Source organism: Prionailurus bengalensis, chromosome X (genome assembly GCF_016509475.1).
Source record: "Prionailurus bengalensis isolate Pbe53 chromosome X, Fcat_Pben_1.1_paternal_pri, whole genome shotgun sequence".
In the NCBI taxonomy this organism is placed as follows: domain Eukaryota; kingdom Metazoa; phylum Chordata; class Mammalia; order Carnivora; family Felidae; genus Prionailurus; species Prionailurus bengalensis.
In genome coordinates, this window is record NC_057361.1 from 58,246,578 (window position 1) to 58,272,182 (window position 25,605).

General features: G+C 38.7%; 1 protein-coding gene across 1 annotated transcript in view; it reads right to left on the reverse strand.

The window, feature by feature from the left end:
• TEX11 (testis expressed 11) overlaps positions 1–14,716 on the reverse strand; it is a 243,368-nt gene extending 228,652 nt beyond the window's left edge. The window contains exons 1-4 of the mRNA XM_043569958.1: positions 14,640–14,716; positions 13,833–13,890; positions 3,485–3,606; positions 2,727–2,811 (exon numbers count right to left, since the gene is read on the reverse strand). Coding sequence (XP_043425893.1) covers positions 2,727–2,811; positions 3,485–3,606; positions 13,833–13,869 — 244 coding nt within the window. The 5' untranslated portion in view covers positions 13,870–13,890; positions 14,640–14,716. The remainder of the gene's footprint in view (positions 1–2,726; positions 2,812–3,484; positions 3,607–13,832; positions 13,891–14,639) is intronic.
• Positions 14,717–25,605: the final 10,889 nt, after the last annotated feature.

Consider the following 25,605-nt stretch of genomic DNA (forward strand, 5'->3'; position numbering starts at 1 on the left):
TAAAAGTTCTTGAGGTATAACTCAGAAAAAATATATATCCTCTTCATACAGTTCATTTCCCCTGAAAATAGGAAAGTCTGAATAACTGTAAGCTCTTTATTTACACAGTTTCTCTCATCAGACAACATGTCCACGTTTTAAAGATGACTTCAGGGGCACCTGGGTGGCTCATTAGTTAAGTGTCCAACTTCGGCTCAGATCATGATCTCACGGTTCGTGGGTTTGAGCTCCACATGTGGCTGGCTTCAGATCCTCTGTCCCCCTCTCTCTGCCCCTCCTCCACTCTCTCTCTCTCTCTCTCAAAAGTAAATAAAAATTAAAAAACAATAAAGATGACTTCACAAGTAACTGAACTAGTTGCCCTGATGTTAGATGATCTCAGCAGCCATTCAACCTATACTAACACCATTTTCAATTAATATTCCATTGAAAAAGAGATTTGCCCAGGTGAAATTATGGGGTAATTAAAGTCAGTTTCTTATTATTCATCATGAAATGTACATTCTATTCATCCTTTAATAAAGTGGTTTCTGAAAAAAAATTTTCATCAAATTAATTCCTAATCATGTATTTACATTGTCTTACATTTCCAGTTTTGAAAATGTTTCCTTTATTTTTCGAAAGTTTACTAATTCTTTGGTATTCTCAAGGAACCTGATCTCTCAATTATTTTCCCTCTCTGGGAGAGATCCATCTACCAAATCTCTATTTGACAAGTAGTGAAAAATAGCTACAACAATGTTCCTTGATAGGCAGAATTGTAGGAGTTTAGAATTAATGCATTTTAGTATCACACAGTTCAACTATGTACTATGTTTCTTCAACAGATAAACTTCTAACTCTTCTCTCCCCATAACTACAAGACCCAAGACTCCTAGGAGCAATGATATCCATATTTATCCGACAGTTACAGAGGTAGACCTATTCTCTAAGCATCCTAACAGAGGAATAGACTAATGAGTAAGTATATTATTGACTGTATTAACCACTAATTAATGACCCTAGACCTACAATGAAATTGTATACAGTTTGGTTTATATTCATAAACATAAATACTTAGCAATGAATTCCATTTGCTGCATGCAGACAAAATTCATTTGTCTTCAGAAAGCCAAGCAGGCCAGAGATTCACGTTTTGGCTTGTTGCCTCGATGTATCCTTTATAATGGAGCAATATACTTTCCACAAATGCATTAACTGTCACTATCACTGTTGGAAATGAGAAACTGCCAGCACACTAACCCAGCCATTTAGCTAAAGCACTAGAATTCTGCCAGACAGTGGACCACATTTAATGCATCCAAGCACATGAGTTTGGTTTGGGGGTTTTGTTTTGTTGTTGTTCTTTTAGTTTGCTCTCACAGGTAGAAAAAAATCCTATAATTGTTCTCAAGTAACTCAGTCCAAAGTCCATCAACCCACCTCATGAGGAAACTATTCTTTACCAATTTTTAAATCTAAATCTCTCACATAGCAACATTTCTCATTCTATTATTAATGGAGAAAGGAAACTACTATTTGAGAGCCCTTCAGAATCCTGAAGATTCTGATCATCTCTTCTCTAGGAAAGATAATCCATGTGTCCTTTAACGTGTCAAGTTCTCATTTTCCCATCCTTTAATCATCTTTGTTTTTCACCACCAGACAATTTCTTGAGGTGATGCTTTTATTTGTGTGTATTTGTGTGTGTGTTAAACTGCATTCATAAATTAATATATTTTCTTTTACTCTTTACTCACTCTATGGATGTGTATTTGTAATCTCCACTTTTCCCACTTAATTTTTTTTGTTCCAAATTTTTACTTGGGGTGTCTGGGTGGCTCAGTCAGTCAAGCCTCCGACTCTTGATTTCGGCTCAGGTCAGGATCTCAAAGTTTGTGAACTGGAGCCCTGCATCAGGCTCTGTGCTGACAGTGCGGAGCCTGCTTGGGATTCTCTCTCTCTCCCTCTGCCCCTCCCCTGGTTCATGCTCTCTCTCTCTCAAAAATAAACACTTTTTAAAAATAATAAAATAAAAATAAATTCTAGTTAGTTAACATACAGTGCAATGTTGGTTCCAGAAGTAGAATTCAGTGATTCATCACTTACATACAACACCCAGTGCTCATCATAACAAGTGCCCTCCTTAATACCCATCACCCATTTAGCTCATCCTTCACCCACCTCCTTCCATCACCCCTCAGTTTGTCCTCCAATTTAACAGTCTCTTATGGTTTGCTTCTTTTTCTTCTTTCCTGTATGTTCACGGTTTTGTTTCTTAAATTCCACATATAAGTGAAATCATATGGTGTTTGTCTTTCTCTATTTCGCTTAGCATAATACCCTCTAGCTCCATCCATGTCATTGCAAATAGCAAGATTTCATTCTTTTTGATAGCTGAGTAATATTCCATTGTATATATACACCACAGCTTCTTTATACACACCCTGATGTTTATAGCAGCATTATCAACAACAGCCAAATTATGGAAAGAGCCCAAATGTACATCAACTGATGAATAGATAAAGAAGCAGTGATGCTTTTAAACTTTTATTAATCAGGAGCTAACCTCTGAAAAATCACAAAATTCAAGATGTTTGCTTAAGAAACTTCTATGTATAGATCATTTTGTTTATTTTTCTTTTAATAAATACCCATTTATGAACTAGTCAAAATATTATTTAAACTTCAGGAACACAACCTAATGTATAATAAAAATATTCCTTGTAAAATGAATGTATACATACATTTAGCTTTCTGCTCTTCACTTATAACTGAACCTACTCTCTTGGTAACTGCCCAGTTCCATAGGTTTACTGCCATTTCTTCAACCTGGACAAGAAAAACATTTTCTTAGCCAGTTAAAATACCATCCACCTCCAATGATATGGATTTTCTTGCATGTTTTATGCTTATGTGACTATTGTGGGTCATTTACAGGCCCCTCATAATCTAATCCCATTCTACCTTGCCTCCCAAAAACGTAGTCACATTATGTGACTGTCCCATGAACACAACTTGTTTATTTATATCTATGCACTTTTATTCATACTGCTGGCTTTACCTAATATACCTCCTCCCCTTGTCTTTATGTAACTCAAATCCAGTTCAGTCTCACACATGAAGCTTTCAGCAACCACTATAGTCTATATTGATCTCTCCCTTCTTTGAACTTCTATATTCATTAAATTTCACATAATTGAGCAATTAATTATGCCACTTTGTATAATTTATTCTTTGCTTTAGTTGTCTTTAAGCCATTAGGCTTGAAAATTCAAAGACAGATTTCTATGTATTTATAATGGTTAATCACAACGGCTATTTTTTTATATAATTAAAATGGTGAATCATCAAAACTTATCAGAGGCACCTGGCTGGCTCAGTCAGTGGAGCATGTGACTCCTGTCTCGGGGTTATGAGTTCAAGCCCCACATTGAGTGTAGAGATTCCTTAAAAATAAAATCTTTCAAAAATTTTTCATAAACAAAATTATTTTTATACCAACCTGAGCATCCTGTATTTCAGCCATAGAATCCCTGTTGATATTTGCTATGTCATTGAAGAGTCTTTCAATTGCCTCAGGTATGCTAGGTGAATTATCTCTTACAATCAGGTTTTCAACAATTTCTGAAATAACAATGGATGATACAAGTGCTATGAACTATCACCATTGGGAAAAAGTAGAAAATCATTTTTAAATCTGTTCTTAGATCTTTGGTAAAATAAATATAGCATGAAGAAACTTGAATTATCATTAGAGTAAAACCAAACTGGAGATAAAGTTTCTTTTAGGTAAGGGTAGAGTACAATTTCAAATAAAATTTGCATTCCCTAAAGTCACTTGTTTAATAACTTAATCATCATTCATTGTCAGAAAGTAAAATGCCTTGACTTCACAAATAGGTCATCTTAAAACTGCAAGATTTAAATTAACAATGTCTTCAAAACTAGAAAATGCAGAAATTCTGAAGGGAGACTGAGAATACCCATTAAAATTGAAATACTTATTAATATTTTTAAGCATTAGACAGACATAACTAACTCATGCTAGCACTGAAGTCTTGACCTTACTTTGTGAGAAAAAAAAATGACATGCCCAATTACCAACAACATTAACCAGTTATTGAATCTGTACAAGTGATGCCACCATTTTCTAAACAATCTAAGTTCCAGATTCCATATAACTGAATCTTACTAGGCCACAGAATTCCTTAAAACCCAAGCATGATGTAAAATCATAATTAATGCCCTCCATCTTATCAAATTGAGGTTTTTCCAAACTCATGTAATAGAAGTCTCCATAACCTTTATACGTCTCTAATTTCTTACATTTCTGAGCATCAACTAGCAAGAATGTTAATATTCTTAACAATACTATAAGAGCACATTTTGAAAGAATTTTTAACATGCTACAATAATAAATCTGCTAAATTAAAAACTTTCAGTTAAGCATCAGAAAATAGATTCATATTAAGACTTCATAAAGCAAAGAGGCACCCAGCTGGCTCAGTTAGTAAAGCATGCAACTCTTGATCTCAGGGTTGTGAGCTCAAGTCCCATGTGGGATGCAGATTACTTAATAAAAAAAGCAAACAAACAAACAAACCCACTTTAAAAATGGGCAGAAGATCTGAATAGACATTTTTCTAAAGAAGACATACAGAAAGCCAATAAGTACCTGAAAAGATGTTCAACATCACTAATCATCAGGGAAATGAAAATCAAAATCACAATGAGATAGCACCTCACACCTGTTAGAATGGCTAATATCAAACAGACAAGAAATAAGTGTTGGCGAGGATGTGAAGAAAAAGGAACCCCTGCACACTGTTGGTGGGAATGTAAACTGGTGTAGCCACTACGTACAACAGTATGGAAGTTTCTCAAAAAATTAAAAATAGACATACCATATGATCCAGCAATTCTACTTGTGGGTATTTATTCAGAGAAAATGAAAACAGTAACTTGAAAAAATATATGCTCCCCCACATTCATGGCAGTATTATTTACAATAATAACCAAAATATGGAAACAACCTAAGTGAACATCAACAGATGAATGGATAAAAATTTGCGGAATACATACAATGGAATATTATTCAGCCATAAAAGAATGAAATCTTTTTATCTGAATGAAATCTTGCAATCTGTGACAACGTAGATGGACCTTGAGGGCATTATGCTAAGTGAAATAAGTCAAATAGAGAAAAACATATATTATATAATCTCACTTATATGTGGAATCTTAAAAAAAAGACAAGCTCATAGATACAGAGAACAGACTGGTGGTTGCTGGCAGTGGGGGGTGCAAAATGGGGGAAGGGAGTCAAAGGTACAAACTTCTAGTTATAAAGTAAGTCATGGGGATGTAATGTACAGCATGGCAACAATAGCTAATGATACTGTATTGTGTATTTGAAAGTTGCTAAAAGAGTAAATCTTAAAAGTTCTCATCACAACAGGGGCACATGGGTGGCTCAGCCAGTTGAGCACCGAGCTCGGGTCATAATAATCTCGTGGTCCTTGAGTTCGAGCCCCACATTGAGTTCTGTGCTGACAGCACAGAGCCTGGAGCCTGCTTCGGATTCTGTCTCCCTCTCTACCCTTCACCTGCTCATGCTGTCTCTCTCTCTCTTTCTCCCTCTCAAAAAATAAACATGAAAAATTTTTTTAAAGTTCTCATCACAAAAAAAACAACTTTGTAACTATTCATGGTGACAGATGTTAACTAGACTTGTTGTAGTCATTATTTCACAATATGTACAATTACCAAATCATTATGCTGTAGACCTGAAATTAATAGAATGTTGTATGTCAATTATACCTCAATAAAAAATAGGAAAGTTTAAAAATGTTTTTAAGTATCCATATATTATTTAAAAACAGATTCTTGGGGCGCCTGGGTGGCGCAGTCGGTTAAGCGTCCAACTTCAGCCAGGTCACGATCTCGCGGTCTGGGAGTTCGAGCCCCGCATCAGGCTCTGGGCTGATGGCTCAGAGCCTGGAGCCTGTTTCCGATTCTGTGTCTCCCTCTCTCTCTGCCCCTCCCCCATTCATGCTCTGTCTCTGTCCCAAAAATAAATAAACGTTGAAAAATAAATAAATAAATAAATAAATAAATAAATAAAAACAGATTCTTGAAATGTTTTTGGAAAGAAAACAAAAACCCAATGTAAATTTTTAATTTGAGCTCCTTTTTAAAAAAATTTGGGGCGCCTGGGTGGCGCAGTCGGTTAAGCGTCCGACTTCAGCCAGGTCACGATCTCGCGCTCCGTGGGTTCGAGCCCCGCGTCAGGCTCTGGGCTGATGGCTCAGAGCCTGGAGCCTGTTTCCGATTCTGTGTCTCCCTCTCTCTCTGCCCCTCCCCCGTTCATGCTCTGTCTCTCTCTGTCCCAAAAATAAATAAACGTTGAAAAAAAAAAATTTAAAAAAAAAAATAAATAAATAAATTCAAATATATTTTAGTAGAATACTAATTATAACTTGTGGTTACATAATACATGAGATTGTAAAGACATTAATTCTGACTTGTGGATGTTCTCTTAATGTTTTATAGAATTCATTGTCAGTATAATCCTGGTACTTTCAAAACATATTTTCAATGTCATTCAGTTGAGCAACTTGATTGACACCAGCTGAGGCAATGACAGCACTGCAGTGCTTTATGATAAAACGCAGTCAGCAAAGCTAGGTAAGTAGTAGAGATCACAGAGCTGAATGGTTGACTTACATTATGAAGGAGACACTTCTGGGAGAAGCTCAGAAAAGAGCTTCTATAAATACAGCCTATTCCCGAGATCTGAAGACAACACGCTGTATTAACGTTTTATCAAGTAAGATTGTACATTTTGAAAGAAAATAATTAAATTATCTTCCAAGCTGCTGAAATAAACTATGATTTACAGCATGACTTCAGTCAATTTAATTTAAATGAGATTCATCCTGATGGGGTCACTCTATTGAGATAGCCATGTTAATCAGTACCAATTAATTCTGATTTGGTAGACAGCATCCTAGGTATGGAATAATATAAAATAAGCATTTTCCTTATCCTTGAGAAAGGGAGGTTCCATTACAACATGGAAAAAATCTATCAAAAGTCCTGCCAAGTCTCTCCCTATGGCCTCCATCAGCTCAACCAGTCATTTGAAAGCCAAAGCAGCTCAAAGACCTGCCAGGGTCAATTCAAGATTTTACTCCGAGTCACAATGATTATCTGCAACCTCTTTAGTGAGAAAAAAACAAAAATGACAATAAAATTAACATTTGCATAGTGCTTTACAGTCTCAAAGCTTTTTCACCTGCATTCTCATTTACTCATCAATCTACTCTGCAAGGGAGCATTTTTTATTTTATAAGATGCAGAAACTGAAATTTAAAAAGTGCAGTGACTTCTCAAAGGTGATACAAAGAAAAAGTAGCAAACTAGGATTTGAACTCAGGCTTTCTCATTTGAAATCCTATACTTTCAACTATACTAGTTCTATAGGGAAAAGCCTGAAGCAAGTGATATGCCAAGATTGACACAACTAAAAAACAGCAGGGAAAGAAAAAATGAGCCAATACCATTCAGAGTACCATACTATAATTCTCATTGTGGGCTAAGAAAAGGTATTCCAGCACAGACTGGCTTGAATGAGGAGAGCCAAATATCCAAAGTGTCAAAAGGGCATGGCAAACTCAGGCAAACAGATTTAGTCTTACACTAAAATCAGAGTGTAGATCTTATTTTCCGTGGTCAAAAAGATAATCATTTTTTATACAATATTCCAGGAGGTCCAAACTGACAAACTGGGTATGGTATAAGGGAATCCAAGCAGTGACTCATAACGCAGAAGTCAGGTGGAACTGCATGCACCACAGTTCAAAGAGAACTATTCACAGCAATGTATTGTACTTCTCAGCAGCATCTTGGTCCTAGAGGACTAGAAAAGGATGCAGGGCAGGCTAACTCCATGACAATCATGACAAACAGAAATGATACAGCTAGCTCCAAAGCTCAACAGGTGCCTCGAGTATGTCCCCAGCATGTTAAATCTCAAACCTGATGGCCAGTATGACTTCACTTCAAACCAAACTCTTCCCTACTCCACTTTACTACTATTCTTTTTTTGCCCTGGACAGTACCAGCTCAGGGACTGGAGCAAATCTAAGCCTGAGCTCAACAGGAGGTAAAAAGCTATATAAAGTGTGGGAGGGCAAGTGGCTGGGAGTGTGGGGGAAGCAGGAGCTGACAGTATCATGCCAACCAAAAAGGAATTTCCAGCTTGATTCTGGTAAGGAAATACGTCCAGTCACATTCGGTACACTAAACTTTGGAGACCAAAGGACTAAAAAAACAACTACCCATATATGCAACAATATGGATGAATTTCAAAACAATTATGCTTCAAGGCACCAGGGTGGCTCAGTCGGTTAAACGTCTGACTTCAGTTCAGGTCATGATCTTTCAGTTTGTGAGTTTGAGCCCAGCATCTGGCTGTTGGCTGTCAGCACAGAGCCTACTTGGGGTCTTCTGTCCCCTTCTCTCTCTGCCTCTTCCCCGTCTCAAAAATAAACATTAAGAAAAACAATTATGCTTAGTGAAAGACAGCATAGAAAAAAAGGATACATACTGTATAATTTCATTTATAAATTAATCTACAGTGAGAAATCAGAACAGTGGTTGCCTAGAGTGGAGGGAGGGGTAGACTGACTACAAAGGGGCATGACAGAATTTTCTGAGATGAAAATGTTCTGTTTCTTTCTTTACTTAAAAAAAAATTTTTTTAAGGAGGCTCCACACTCAATGTGGGGCTCAAACTCACAACCCTGAGATCTAGAGCTGCATGCTTTACCAAATAAGCCAGCCAGGCATCCAGAGAATGTTCGGTTTCTTGATTCAAATGTTGTTTATATGGGTTACATTTGCCCAAAAAAGGCATCAACCTGTACATTTAAAATATGTGAATTCTACTGTATGTAAAGTATTTCTAAGAACAAGAAAAGAAAAAAAAAAGAAAGGAAAAAGAAGGAGGGAGGAAGGGGAGGCAGGGGAAAGAAAGAAAGAAAAAGTTCTACAGAGTTGAAATCCCTGGAAGCTATAGGTCAAGAGCAGGATAGCACAATATGGCATCAAACTTTGTTCAACATCAGGAAAGCAGCCTCAGGGCCACCTAGCTGGCTCAATGGGAGGAGCATCCGACTCCTAATCTTGGAGTCATGGGTTTAAGCTCCATGTAGTGTATAGTGATTACTAAAAACAAACAAAAAACTCAAAAAACAAAAGGCAGCCTCAAAGGTCAAGGAGGTTGGTCCACTTTGACAACCTTTACCCATTTCCCCACATCCCAGAAACACTGTAACCTATGTGAGAGGACAGAGAAGATGGATGTGTTAACTAACCTTATTGTGGTAATCATTCATATATATATACACACACCATACTGTATACCTTAAACTTACACAATGTTATATGTCAATTATATCTCAGTAAAACTGGGGGGAAAATGGTGAACAGGAGAGTTGGCAACTGGAGTGCATATACAAAGAGCCCCAAGAGTCCTTTGAAAAGATGAACCAGAGATTCTAAATCTAGGGCCAAAGCCAAGTATAAAATAAGACAGCTGCTAGACTTTGGAGACAAGAACAAATCAGGCAGGTGGCACAGGCACACCAAAGCATGCTGAGTAACAGACTGATGTCAACCTTAAGTGAGGTTTTACATGGCATAGCATTCTGTTCCTAGCCCTGTCCTATTTAACAATTTTATCAATGAGTTAGATGAAGAAGCTGAGATAGATGATATAATCAGCAATAAAAATGAAATCTCCAGTTTGTAGCAATAGGATTAATGTCAGATAAAAAATTATTAGGGGTGCCTGGCTGGCTCAGTCAGTACACCAAGCAACTCTTGATCTCAGGTTCATGAGTTCAAGCCCCATGTTAGATATGGGACCTGCTAAAAAAAAAAAAAGTATAGTCCTGCATTTAAGTCTTCAAAACTAACTGTACCAAGATATGACAGGCAAGATGTAGCTTAACAGCAGCTTGTACTAAAAAAAGACTGAGGGTCTTTTGGGGGCAAAAAGCTCAAAATGAATCACTAGGGTAGTGCGACTGGCCACACACACACACACACACCCCAAAAAAGGAAAACATATTTGATCTTAACTACATCAGTATATAACAGAATGATCACTCCTAAATCTATAAAGGATTGTTTTGTGCTGATCATATAAACCCTAAAGAATTGTGCTGTTATGAGTACCATGCTTTAAGGAATAACATGAAACAATAGAGCATGTTCAGAGGACAGCACACAAGACATTGAAAGGACTAGAAACCATGGAATATGAGGAATGACTGAAGAAACTGAAAATGCTTAATCTGAAGAAGACTTTCCAGGCGACATAAATATCTTCAAATAGTTGAAGAGCTGGCATACAGAAAAGGAATTACACTTATTTAGCCCAAATGGGTATATAACTGAGACAAATTTCCTCTTGGTCTTGAAACTGAACTGTTTATACAAAAAGATGGATATTGGGATGCCTGGTGGCTCAGTTGGTTAAGCGTCCAACTTCGGCTCAGGTCATGATCTCGTGGTTTGTGAGTTCCAGCCTCACGTCAGGCTCCGTGCTGACAGCTTGCTCAGAGCCTGGAGCCTGTTCTGGATTCTGTCTCCCTTTTTGTCTGCCCCTCCCCCGCTCACACTCTGCCCCTGTCTCTCTCAAAAATAAATAAACATTAAAAAAATTTTTTTTAAAGATGGATGTTATATCAATTTTCCCTGACAAGAAAATGACCTACAACTGCCACATGATCTTTTGTGGTTCATTTTAACAAAATTTGACTGAAAACATTACGTGTACAGAAGAGAAAACACAAATGACCCATAAATCTATAAAAATACACCCAACTTCACTAGTTACCAGGGAAATGAAAACTAAAATAACACTCATGGAAACATGTGGAGAGCTCAGTCAATTAATTGAGCATCTGACTCAATTTCAGCTGGGGTCATGATCCCAGGGTTGTGGAATCAAGCCCCACATTGGGCTCCATGCTGAGAGTGGAACCTGCTTAAGATTCTCTCTCTCATATAATTTAGAAGACATACTGTTGAGTTTCCCTGAGCTATGCTCACTTCTGTCTTTAAAATGTATTTGTTCCCATTCACAATTGCACCAAGAAGCATAAAATACCTAGGGATAAATCTAACCAAAGATGTAAAAGATCTGTAGGCTGAAAACTATAGAAAGCTTATAAAGGAAATTGAAGAAGATACAAAGAAATGGAAAACCATTCCATGCTCATGGACTAGAAGAATAAATATTGTCAAAATGTCAATACTACCCAAAGCTATCTACACATTCAATGCAATCCCAATCAAAATTGCACCAGCATTCTTCTCAAAGCTAGAACAAGCAATCCTAAAATTCATATGGAACCACAAAAGTCCCCGAATAGCCAAAGTAATTTTGAAGAAGAAGACCAAAGCACGAGGCATCACAATCCCAGACTTTAGCCTCCACTACAAAGCTGTAATCGTCAAGACAGCATGGTATTGGCACAAAAACAGACACATAGACCAATGGAATAGCATAGAAACCCCAGAACTAGACCCACAAAAGTATGGCCAACTAATCTTTGACAAATCAGGAAAGGACATCCAATGGAAAAAAGACAGTCTCTTTAACAAATGGTGCTGGCAGAACTGGACAGCAACATGCAGAAGGATGAAACTAGACCACTTTCTCACACCATTCACAAAAATCAACTCAAAATGGATAAAGGACCTGAATGTGAGACAGGAAACCATCAAAACCCTAGAGGAGAAAGCAGGAAAAGACCTCTCTGACCTCAGCAGCAATTTCTTACTTGACACATCCCCAAAGGCAAGGGAATTAAAAAGCAAAAATGAACTACTGGGACCTCATGAAGATAAAAAGTTTCTGCACAGCAAAGGAAACAATCAACAAAACTAAAAGGCAACCAACGGAACGGGAAAAGATATTTGCAAATGACATATCGGACAAAGGGTTAGTATCCAAAATCTATAAAGAGCTCACCAAACTCCACACCCGAAAAACAAACAATCCAGTGAAGAAATGGGCAAAGGGGCGCCTGGGTGGCTTGGTCGGTTAAGCGTCCAACTTCGGGTCAGGTCATGATCTCACGGTCCATGAGTTCAAGCCCTGCGTCGGGCTCTGTGCTGACAGCTCAGAGCCTGGAGCCTGTTTCGGATTCTGTGTCTCCCTCTCTCTCTCTGCCCCTCCCCTGTTCATGTTCTGTCTCTCTCTGTCTCAAAAATAAATAAACGTTAAAAAATTAAAAAAAAAAAAGAAATGGGCAGAAAACATGAATAGACACTTCTCTAAAGAAGACATCCGGATGGCCAACAGGCACATGAAAAGATGCTCAACGTCGCTCTTCATCAGGGAAATACAAATCAAAACCACACTCAGATATCACCTCATGCCAGTCAGAGTGGCCAAAATGAACAAATCAGGAGACTATAGATGCTGGAGAGGATGTGGAGTAATGGGAACCCTCTTGCACTGTTGGTGGGAACACAAACTCGTGCAGCCACTCAGGAAAACAGTGTGGAGGTTCCTCAAAAAATTAAAAATAGACCTACCCTATGACCCAGCAGTAGCACTGCTAGGAATTTACCCAAGGGATACAGGAGTGCTGATGCATAGGGGCACTTGTACCCCAATGTTTATAGTAGCACTCTCAATAATAGCCAAATTGTGGAAAGAGCCTAAATGTCCATCAACTGATGAATGGATAAAGAAATTGTGGCTTATATACACAATGGAATACTACGTGGCAATGAGAAAGAATGAAATATGGCCCTTTGTAGCAATGTGGATGGAACTGGAGAGTGTTATGCTAAGTGAAGTAAGTCATACAGAGAAAGACAGATACCATATGTTTTCACTCTTATGTGGATCCTGAGAAACTTAACAGAAGACCATGGGGGAGGGGAAGGAAAAAAAAAAGAGGTTAGAGAGGGAGAGCCAAACCGTAAGAGACTCTTAAAAATTGAGAACAAACTGAGGGTTGATGGGGGGGTGGGTACTGGATATTGAGGAGGGCACCTTTTGGGATGAGCACTGGGTGTTGTATGGAGACCAACTGGACAATAAATTTCATATTAAAAATAAATAAATAAAAAATAATAATAAACGATAAGCATTAATGAAACATCAACCTAATAGATTTATAGCCATGCTGGTTAAAACATACTTCACTATAATATGAATATGAATGCACCACAGGTCTAATCATGTTCCCAGAAAAAAGGAAATACCATAAACTCTCTCATGTCTGGTATGATTGAGGAATCTGGTGTTCTGGTCAAATCAAATTGCTTTTGTTTATTATGATTTCCCATAAATACCATACATGGATTACCAGTTTTCAAAATAATTAAGATACAATAAAATGCACTTAAACTTAAAACTACACAGAAAAAATAAATAAATAAAACTACACAGGATAGAATTTATTTTTAACTGTTAATTATGGCAAGTCACTTCAGGATCTTGCAGTAATATTTTTAATGCACTTTCAACACAATTGATATCTAATTCAGAGTAAACCATTGTTATTTTGCATGCCATAAAAATTGTCAGAAAATAATCGATGAGTTGTGAATTGTTTCCCTGTACCAGCTTATAAAAGGGTTCCAGTGTCTTAAACATCTATGTTGTTTTTCCTGTACATAAATGAGAAACTTTGGACCTAAATTTGGAAAATTTGGACCAAAGTGATAAAATTCAGAAACAAAATCCATTTAGAGGATCTTAGATAAGGCAACAAACAGTGTGACATTTTTCTTCATTACCATCTAAAGCTATATACCTTTAAAGTCCATGAAACGAAAATCCCTTTCGTCCATTATTAAATCTCTGGCTCAGACCTATGAAATAAGAAAATATTTTCAATATTCTGTCCTTTATCCTCAATAAATTTCTTTTCAAATTTTCCAGTTACTTGTTGTCCTAAGGGGCAAAATGCTGAAGAAATTTTAAAACCCTGAAAAACCAGTTAATGGGGGGGCCAGGCCCAGGCTGCCGCAGAGCCAAACATGCGCGACGCCCAACAGGCGCGGCGCCAGGCTGCGGCGGTCCATTGGGGGCGGCGGCTCGGAACCCGACCTGGGGTAAATTTTCATAATCTGCCCCACGACAAGGAAACCAGGGTCCGGGGTATCCTGTAATTGGTCCGGCTGATACACATTGTCTCCTAATTGGTTCAAAATCCCCCCCCCTCCACTGCCCACACGTTCAAAGTATCCAATCACTCACTGTCTTTTTTCCCGCTCTCGCAGAGCCAGCTAGCGCCTTCAGCTCCCCTCCCCCAACAATCTCCGACCCTCCGGCTTTAACAGAATTTTGGTCATTCACATCCAAACTTTTATCTACTGCTTCCAGTGGCCGCGAACCAATCCCATACTTCATCCAAGTAAAAAAAAAAAAAAAAAAACTGCCTTTGCCCATTTTCCTTCACCTGAGAGTCAGCTACAGCAACTCTGTAGTTCAAAACCACTGCCTCAGGGCCACTCTAAAAAGTGTTTAAATGAGGGCCACATCTTCCTTCTAGTTATAAACTACTCAACTTGCCCATGGCTGACCCACCTTTAGCCCTCCTACCTACTAAATCACGCACCTCAGCGGAGAACGCCACGGCCCAAGCCTCTTCTCCACAAACTCTGCGCACAGTGCCAGTCGACGCTCAGAAGGCACCTCCCCCGATTGCGACGTCACCAATGCCACGCCCAATTGGCCTTCACCTAAGATGGGGAACGTAAGCGTCATAAGCGTCTAGGCCCTTTAAGTCCAGGGGTTGCAGTTTAGAGAGCCAGGGTGAGAATCACTGAGAGTAAGGGAATGTCGTGCAATACCGGAAGTATACTACAGTTATTGAGAGAGGGGTGCAGGCAAGCAGAGCAAGCCTTCCAAAGAAAAAGGAGACAGGGATGGAGGGGGGGGAAAGAGAGAGGGAGGAAGAAAGATAAACAGTGTTGCCCACTAGTTTTAGATGGTTAAAGGTCAGAAATATCAAAAGTAGATGGGTGCCTGGGTGGCTCAGTTGGTTAGGTGTCTGACTCTTGGTTTCAGCTCAGGTTAATGATCTCATGGTTGGTGAGTTTGAGCCCCGCCCCGCCCCATCACGTTCTGCCCTGATAATGCAGAGCCTGCTTGGGATTCTCTCTCCCTCTCTCTCTGCCTCTTTCTCTCTCTCTGCATCTTTCTCTCTCTCATAATAAACTTTAAAAAAATTAAGAAGAAATATTAGAAGTTGAGAGGAATGAAAAACCCTGTAGTTCCAAAACATGTTTCTGCTGCCATGCCTTTGTCAAATCGGAGGGAAATTAATGATTCCCCTGCAAGGCTCGCAGTAAGGGCAGGGGTCCCATCCATTTCCAAACAAATGGTTTTAGGGATGGGAGTGGAATATATAAAGAAACATGTTTGGTTCCAGCTAAATCTATGGAGTGATGCTTGCAACCAAGGAGTGGCCTTTTACTGAAATCTCTATTCAGACAGGGTTAAGGCATGAAGTCTCCAAATTTGGGGGGAAAATCCAAAATCAAAACATTAACACGCTTTCCGTTTGTTCCCTCACATACCCCTCTTTTAAGTCTTGTGCACCTCAGTCAAGCCAGATGTGAAGCTGGCTAGCAGGATTAAAAAAAGAGGTTGTGGCCTCAATTCTGGGAACATTGAGAGTTTCCTCCTGACCCTGACAGTCTCAGAGTCAGGCATTACTTATCATGGAAAAGATGGAGTTTCTAAAAATAATTTCTTTTCCCTCTTCAAAATTCTCTGCCAGATCACATAGTACAGTGAACAAAAAAGGGGAAACAGGGAAAGTACAGCTATTACTCCTCTTCTTTTGCATTCTGCAATTTGGTATTCATTTTACAATCCTAGATTGCTAAATTAGGGGAAGAAGTCTGGTGGAAAAGGGCGGTAGAGTATCGCATAGTTGACTGAATCCTTATGCACCACATACTCTGTGCTAGCTACTTACAGTCTCACTGCCTCAATTTTTGCCTCTGTAAAATGGAAATAAAACTAGTTCTAGGATTCTCGTTCAATAGAATAGTATACACAAGGCATCTAGAACAGTGGCTAACATATGATAGCAAATGTTAGTTCCCATTATTGTTCCCCATTTCCCTGTTGACAAACTAAGGGCTCCCAACTTCCATCATCCCACCAAGGACCCTGGCTCTACCATAACTTCTTTGTTCATAAATGAACAGGGAACAGGGAGAAAATTAGACCTTGTCTGTCAAGCCCAGGGTGGTCCTTTCACATACATCTTAGAGCTCTTAGTGATTAATAATGTCTGTAGTAGGGGTGCCTGGCTAGCTCAGTCAGAAGAGCATGCAGCTCTTTTTTTCTAATTTTTTTAATGTTTATTTATTTATTTTGAGAGAAAGCATGAGCAGGGGAGGGGCACAGAAGAGAGAGAAAGAGAGAGAGAGAGAGAGAGAGAGAGAGAGAGAGAATCCCAAGAAGCCTCCTTGCTGTCAGCACAGAGCCAGACACAGAGCTCCATCTCACGACCCTGAGATCATGACCTGAGCTGAAATCAAGAGTTGGACATTTTTTTTCTTCAAAAGTTTTTTGATGTTTATTTATTATTTTTGAGAGAGAGAGATACAGAGTGCAAGCAGGGGAAGGGCAAAGAGAGGGAGACACAGAATCTGAAGCAGGCTCCAGGCTCCGAGATGTCAGCACAGAGCCCAACACAGGGCTCGAACTCACTAGCCATGAGATCATGACCTGAGCCAAAGTCGGACACTCAATCAACTGAGCCACCCAGGTTCCCCTCAAGAGTTGGACATTTAACTGACTGAGCCACCCAGGCATCCCGAGCATGCAACTCTTGATCTTGGGGACATGAATTCAAGCCCCGTGTTAGGTGTACAGATTACTTACAAAATATAATGTCTGTAGTAGAATGGATATTGTGTTATCCAAGATTATATAAGGCATACAAGAATCAAATGGCTCTATTGATTAATACTGGTTGTAAATATGCCACCAAATTCAGGACTTACTGAACTGTTACTACTCCATTCAAAGGGCCAGTGAATAAAGAAAAATATGCAGAAAGGGCTAAACCCCTTATGTCGTCGTATGGGTTTCTCCAATGTTTTTGTTTTTGATCTAGATAGCCTCCGTAGATGTTACAAGTAAGGAAGAAGAATTAAAAGAGACAGAAAAAAAAAGTAAAAGAAAGAAGAGGAAAGGGGATAATAAAGGAAGTAGGTGCATATTAAGGATGTGCAAGAATGAGTAGTGAAATGCCATTAAATGGCACTCAACAGGCTGTAGCTTATCTTCCCTTACCCTAGCATAAACTATAAATTTCATTCTCCTGCTCTTTGACAAATTATTGCAGAAGTGGTGAAATAAATAGCACATAAGACAGGTGAACAGCTCGGACTCTAATGAGAGCTTATTAAGACTCTCATTAATAGAGTGGGTTAAAAGAGAGTAAGCAACCAAGAATACAAATTAGTTAATAAGGTAGCATTACACCTTGTTAAAAAAAAAACAAAAACACTTTCCAAAAAAACATGCAATTATAGTCAGAAAAATTCTAAAAACGACAGTGATAATGGAGTAAGGGAGAGAAGCTGGCTCTACCAAATATTAAAACTACTGTAAACAGGGGTGCCTGGGTGGCTCAGTTGGTTAAGTGTTGGACTTCGGCTCAGGTAATGATCTCACAGTTCATGAGTTCAAGCCCCACATCAGGTGACAGCTCAGAGTCTGGAGCCTGCTTCAGAAGCTGTGCCTCCCTCTCTCTCTGCTTCTCTCTCTCTGCTTCTCTCTCTCTCAAAAATAAATAAAATATTAGGAAACTAGGTCCCTGCCTCACTTCACATACCCAAATAAATACTGGGCAGGGTGCCTGGGTGGCTTAGTCGGTTAAACATACAACTTCAGTTCAGGTCATAATCTCACAATTCATGGGGTTCAAGCCCTGCATCGGGCTCTCTGCTAACAGCTCAGAGCCTGGAGCCTGCTTCAGATTCTGTGTCTCCCTCCTTCTCTGCCCCTCCCCCATGTTCTCTCTCTCTCTCTCTCTCTCAAAATAAACATTAAAAATAAATAAATAAGGAGAGCACCTGTTGGGATGAGCACTGGGTGTTGTATGGAAACCAATTTGACAATAAATTTCATATTAAAAAAATAAATTAATTAATTAAAATAAATGAATAAATAAACAAATATGGGATTAATCAAAGATTAAATTGAATCATAAAATTTCTCAGAGAAAATATGGGTGAATATTTTATAAACACAATGGCAAGATGTAAACATCATCCAAAAACCAGAATCAAAAAGGAAAACTAGTAACTTTTACAACATAAAAATTAAAATCTTCTGAGGCACCTGGGTGGCTCAGTCTGTTAAGCATGCAACTCTTGATTTCAGCTCAGGTCATTATCTCATGGTTCTTGAGTTCGAGCCCCACATAGGGCTACATGCTGATGGTACAGAGCCTGTTTGGGATTCTCTTCTTCCTCTCTCTCTGCCCCTTCCCCACTCTCTCACTCTCAAAAATAAATAAGTAAAACCTTTAAAAATAAATAAATAAAATCTTCTGAATGGCATTAGAAGCAAGCTTGAAAGACAAACCACAGACCAGAGAAAGATTTTTTCAACATATATAACAGATAAAGAGTTGCTATATCTAACATAAAAAGAGTTCTTAAAAAAAAGCTCTTAAAATTAAAAAGACAAATTACTCTAGCAAATATATCAGGAAAGGACATGATCAGACAATTTACACAGGTAGAAACATATAAATATATGAAAAGATATTCAACCTCACCAGTAATCAAAGAAGTGAAAATTAAAACAAGGTAAGATTTTATCATTTATCAGATTGGCAAAGGTTGAAAGGAGGATTAACAATACCTCAAATTAACAGTATAAACAAAGCAGGCACTCTTGTGCACTGTTGGTAGGAGTACAAATTATTGCAACTTTTCTGGAGGGCAGTTTGACAATATATATCAAAATCTTACATGTGTGTACTATTACCTAACAATTCTTCTCCTAGAAATCTTCCCCAAGATGAAATTGGAAAAATTTGCAAAGATAAACAGAAACATTCACTGAAGCATTGTAAACCACTTAAATGTTCATCTAGTTAAATGTGGACTAGTTATACAACTTAAGGTAATTAGTGCCATACAGTGGAAGACTTACACAGCCTCTAAAAACACTTCTGTGAAAACAATCTAATGGTATAAAACTAGGGAGATGCCTATATGCTACCATTGAGATTAAAAAAGAAAAAATTAAGTAACTGCTCAAAAAGATGTAATTATATAGATTTGAGTGACTAAAAAACTCTTGGGATGCTTTCCACCTGGGTATGAACTGCATAAATCATAAAAAGAAACGAAAGGGAAAGAAAAAGTTTACAGAGAAGGTATACACTTATGTAAAATTGTATGAATATTTCAACAAAAATATCTGGAACAGTATTTACCAAAAGGTTAACAGTGTTTATCTTTTGAGTGGTGGAATCTGGGAGAATCTTTACTTTCTTTATATTTATAGTTTTCAATTTCCTACAATGAATATATATTTTTATCATTGGGGAAAAAAAGAGAAGCTATTTTAACTTTTTAAAAAAATAATCTTTTGAGTCATTTTTAAAAATGTTTTTAAGTAATCTCTATGCCCAAGTGTTCGAGTGGGGCTCGAACTCATGACCCTGAAATCAAGAGTCGCATGTTCTACCAATTGAGCCAGCAAGGTGCCCGGAGAAGCTATTTTTATTTTTAAAAAATCTACAGGAAGATGAGGGAGTTTTTATCTGATGGGCATGTGTTTTCTCAATAAAATATGAAACAAAGTCAATAGCAGAGAGTAGGAGGGAGAGATTTGAAGAATGTGAATAAGAAACAGTTGTTTCAGAGTTCTGGGGAATCAGTAAGAAAAAAAAGGTTCCCCAGTAGTCTTGAGGACCTAATGAAGGTTGATGATCATTAAGCTGCCCAATATATGATTATCTCCAACAATCCTGGACTGCACAGGTGTGTTATTTGGATTCCTCTGGGGAGCAGGGTGTAAGTATGCCAGAGTATCGCCTAGGGAGGTGAAGATATTTGCAAGACTCATAATGATAATAAATTCAGGAATTTAAGTGGGTAAGGGAGCAAGTGAAGACTGGAGGAAACCGATAAAAAGAGACAATGTATGTGGGAGAGGAGAATGAATTAAGGAATTCATGAGGTCAAAGAATTATTGTAGTGGGGTTACTTCTGATGTTTGAATTAGTGATTTCAGAGGTGTACATTCCGACAAGATCTAGAGTATAACTGTGTGACTAGGTAACTGAGGTGTAATTCATTGAAGCAAATCACAGAACCACTCTTTCCTTCACATGTTAGAACATGCATCCACACACTTCTTGCCCTTCAATTGCAAGCCCTGAAATGAATGGCCATCAAGAGTCTGACTGGAATCGATCTTTCCTGCCTTATTTTTCCACTTTATCCCTAAGCAAAATCCTAGGCTGTAGGCAAACTGAATTATGAACTTTCCCAGTTTCTTGTCTTTGTGCACAAGTTTCCCTCTTCCTGAAACACTCTCCCCACGATTTCTGAAATTACATATTTTACCTATCCTTTGTGCCCCAATGAGCCTCAACCTCCATGAAGATTTCCCAGAACTCTCTGATGTGAACTCTCATGCATACCTCTCTTAGGATACTCACTATTTCCTGCTCTGTCTTTATACATATTTGGGCCATTAGACCACGCCTAAAGCAATTTTCTACTCATCTTCAAGCATAACATCCTACAGAGATTATTCATTGATGGCTTAAGTATTTCTCTTTTTACAATGTTTATTTTTGAGAGTGAGAGAAGGAGAGAGAGAGACACACACACACACACACACACACACAGAGTGTGAGCAGGAGAGGGGCAGAGAGAGAGGGAGACACAGAATCTGAAGCGGACTCCAGGCTCTGAGCTGTCAGCACAGAGCCTGATGTGGGGCTCGAACCCACAAACCACAGGATCATGACCTGAGCCGAAGTCGGACGCTTAACAGACTGAGCCACCCAGGCGCCCCCGACAGCCTAAGTATTTCTAAAGTGTGGTTATGATAGTCCGTCCCCCTTAATCCACAGGGGATATCTTCCAAGACCCCCAGTAAATACCTCCCAGATAGTCTTGAACACTATATATACTGTTTTTTCCTATACATACACACCTATGATAAAGTTTAATTTATAAATTAGGCACAATAAGAGATAATAAATATTAATAAAATAGAATAATTATAACAATATAAGTTATGTGAATGTGGTCTCTTTCACAATATCTTGTACTGTACCCACCCTTCTTCTTGTGATGATGTGAGATGATAAAATGCCTCCATGATAAGATGAAGTGAGGTAAATGACATAGGCATTGTGATGCAGCATTAGGATACGATTGACCTTCTGACTATACATCAAGAAGACCATTTGCTTCCAGACCAGCGATAACTAAAACCATGGAAAGCTAAATGTCAGATAAGGATTATTTTGTATGGAGCCAAACATTTTTTAATAGTTGGATATTTATTTGGACATCCTTATATGTATTAGGAAAATACCTTGCTTTCCATGTATGATAGTGGTAAAATGTTTTCCTTTTAAAATCAGTGTATTGGGGTGCCCGGCTAGCTCAGTTAGAAGAACATGCAACTCTTGGTCTTGGGGTCATGAGTTCAAGCCCCACATTTGGTGAAGAGATTACTTAAATAAAATGTTTAGGGGCCAGGGTGACTCAGTCGGTTAAGCGTCTGACTTTGGCTCAGGTCATGATGTCGCGGTTCATGGGTTTAAGCCCCGCAGTGGGCTCTGTGCTGACGGCTCAGAGCCTAGAGCCTGCTTCAGATTGTCTCCCTCTCTCACTCGCATGCATGCTATCTCTCAAGAATAAACATTAAAATTTTTTTTTTTGCCATTTGCAACTACGTGGTTGGAACTAGAGAGTATTATGCTAAGTGAAATTACTCAGTCATAGAAAGACAAATATATGACTTCCCTCATATGAGGACTTTAAGATACAAAACAGATGAACATAAGGGAAGGGAAGCAAACAATATAAAAACAGGGAGGGGGACAAAACATAAGAGACTCTTGAATATGGAGAACAAAGGGTTGCTGGAGGGATTGTGGGAGGGGGGATGGGCTAAATGGGTAAGGGGCACTAAGGAATCTACTCCTGAAATCATTGTTGTACTGTATGCTAACTAACTTGGATGTAAATTTTTTAAAAAATTAAATTAAAAAAAATTTTAAGAAAACTTTTTAAAAATACATATAGAAAATAAATGTATTTAAGCTTTAAAAAGTGAGGGTTTTTTAACATTACAAGATTACACAAATAGAGAAAAAATTCATGAAAGTCTAAGGTTTGGGAAACATTGCACTGAATGAAAAAAGACTAGAACACCAAATCAGAGAAGTAGTCCCTCCTTCACAAATGATTTACTTAAAAAAATTTTTGATGTTTATTTATTTTTGAGAGAGACAGAGTGCGAGCAGCGGAGAGGCAGAGAGAGAGGGAGATGCAGAATCCGAAGCAGGCTCCAGGCTGAGTTAGTTGTCAGCACAGAGCCCGACGTGGGGCTGGAACTCAGGGACCATGAGATCATGACCTGAGCTGAAGTCAGACACTTAACCCACTGAGCCACCCAGAACCCAACAAATGATTTATTTAAACAGTAGTTACAAAGTGTATTCACTTTCCCTGTTGACAATCTTCTTTTAAGCATATAAAGACAAAAACTGCCCATCCTAGAAATTCCCTTCAGATGTTGGCCTGAAATGCTGTAGCCACTTCCTCACCCTCCATTTACTCAACCCACTCCAATGTGTCCTCCACTCCACACCATCTGACCAAAACTACTCTTGAAATAGTTTCAATGAACTACTAACTGACAAAACCAATGAACCCTTTTCTGTCCTTATTTAACTTGACTCCCTAAGGCAGCATTTGGCATCGTTGACTGTTCCTGCAAAGTGCTTTCCTCCCTCCTTCCACCATCACTGTCTTGTATCTTCAGTCATTCTTTCTCTTTTGTGCTGAGTCTTCCTCCTCTATCCCTTAAATGTTAGAATTCCCCCAATCTTTTACTGTTATGATCATAAAAGGAATGAAAAAAAGTATTGTTTGTATCTGGGTTAAAAAGAAAAAAACAACTGAAAGTACAGAAGAAAACCCAGAGGTTAAGTTTGCTATATATTTTCCCAGAAAATAAATAATGTATAAATACATCCTCTTTTGCACTTTCACACAAATGTTCTGCACCTTGGGGGTTTTGTTCCTACTCAATAGTATATCTTGGAGATCTTTCCATATCACCTCTTGGCACATATAATTCTCATTTTTTTTTTACTGGCTCTATAAATATTTCAATGAATTAATGCATTGTAACTTAACTAGTTCCTTGCTGATGCACACTAGGTAGCTTCCAAGTTTTATTGTATTGTAATGTCACAGTACATATCCTTATATATATGTAAATTTTTTAAAATTCCTGTAAGTGGAGGGGTGCCTGGGTGGCTCAGTCAGTTAGGCTTCCCACTTTGACTCAGGTCATGACCTCATGTTCATGGGTTCGAGCCCCGCATCAGGCTCCAGGCTGACAGCTCAGAGCCCGGAGCCTATTTCAGAATCTGTGTCTCCCTCTTTCTGCCCCTCCCCCGCTTGCACTCTGTCCCTTTCTCTCAAAAAACAAAACATTAAAAAAAATTAAAAAATAAATAAACCCCTATAAGTGGAGCCATCAGATCCAAAAGAATGTTTTTAATTGTTATATTAGCAAATTACTCTCCAAAAAAGTTATAAAAATGTACATCCCCATGATGCAGGAGACTGCCTATTCTCCCTCACTTTTGCCAACACCTAGTCATTGAAATTTGTTTTGCTGTGGGGCAGCTGGCTGGCCCATTCAGTACATCACAGACTCTCAGACTCTCAATCTTGGGGTTGTGGGTTTGAGCCCCGTGTTGGGTATAGATTACTTAAAAATAAAATCTTAGGGGCGCCTGGGTGGCTCAGTCGGTTAAGCCTCCGACTTCAGCTCAGGTCACAATCTCATGGTCCGTGGGTTTGAGCCCCGCATCAGGCTCTGGGCTGATGGCTCGGAGCCTGGAGCCTGCTTCCGACTCTGTGTCTCCCTCTCTCTCTGCCCCTCCCCCATTCATGCTCTGTCTCTCTCTGTCTCAAAAATAAATAAACGTTAAAAAAATTTAAAAAAAACCTTTAAAAATAAAAAATAAAAAATAAATAAAATCTTAAAAAAAGTTTGTTTTGGGGAGCCTGGGTGGCTCAGTCGGTTGAGTGGCCGGCTTCGGCTCAGGTCATGATCTCACGGCCCGAGAGTTCAAGCCCCATGTCGGGCTCTGTGCTGACAGCTCAGAGCCTGGAGCCTGTTTCAGATTCTGTGTCTCCCTCTCCCTGACCCTCTTCTGTTCATGCTCTGTCTCTCTCTGTCTCAAAAATAAAATAAACGTTAAAAAAAAAAGTTTGTTTTGCTGGTCTGTAAGGTAAGAACCGAGATCTCATTGTTGTTTTGATTTGCATTTCTTTAATGTGTGAGACTGAGTATCTTAATATTTGTTTGGTGTTATATGTTTTTTCTGAAAACTATTTACATCTTTTATTCATTCATCAGGTGATTCATCTTATTGATTTGTAAGAGCTCTTTATATATAAAGAAAATTATACAATTTATGCTACAAAAAAATTTTTTTAAGTAATCTCTACGCACAATGTGGGTCTCAAACTTACAACCCCAAGATCAAGAGCCACATGCTCTACCAACTGAGCCATCCAGGTGCTCCCAAAATTTTCTTCACATACATGTATGTCCTGAGTTGATGCCCCCTCAATTTGTAACTCTAGCCCAGACTTCTAACCTAGCTTCAAGTTCCAATTATTGATTACATTATCTTCACCCGTAGGAAGCTAAATTTACATACTTATAAATGAGCATATCAAACTGAATTCATCTTTCCCCCAATATGCTCTTCCTCTTTTGCTATCTCAGCTAATAATTTGATCATTCGACCAGAAACTCCACCCAGAAACCTAAGCCATCTGCTTCTTTCTTACCTCCTACATCCAACTGACCGAGAACCCCCAAATGATCACAATTGTCCTCCTAACTAATTACTACTAGCAATGTCACACAATGGTTAAAGAGCATAGACTGCAGAGTCAGGCAGAACTGGGTTCTGTATCCTGGCACTGACCATTCCAAGTTATGTGATCTAGAGCATATTTTTTACCCAAAGCCTGTCCCCGTCATCTGTAGAAATGAATTTTCGTAACTTCTATATCATAGAATTATTGCAAGGACTAAATGAGATTGTATGCACGAGGGCTGGCATATCATTAATACTCAACAAATGGTAACTATTAGCTCACTGCTCTAGCTTCCCCCAGCCTCTTCCAAGCCATCCTCCTTGCTGCTGCCAGACTAACAAATCCAACCATCTTCCTTACTTAGAATCCTTCAGTAACCTGTCCCCCTCCCCTCCACACACACACCACTTATAAGAAGAGTACCTAAATTCCTTGATC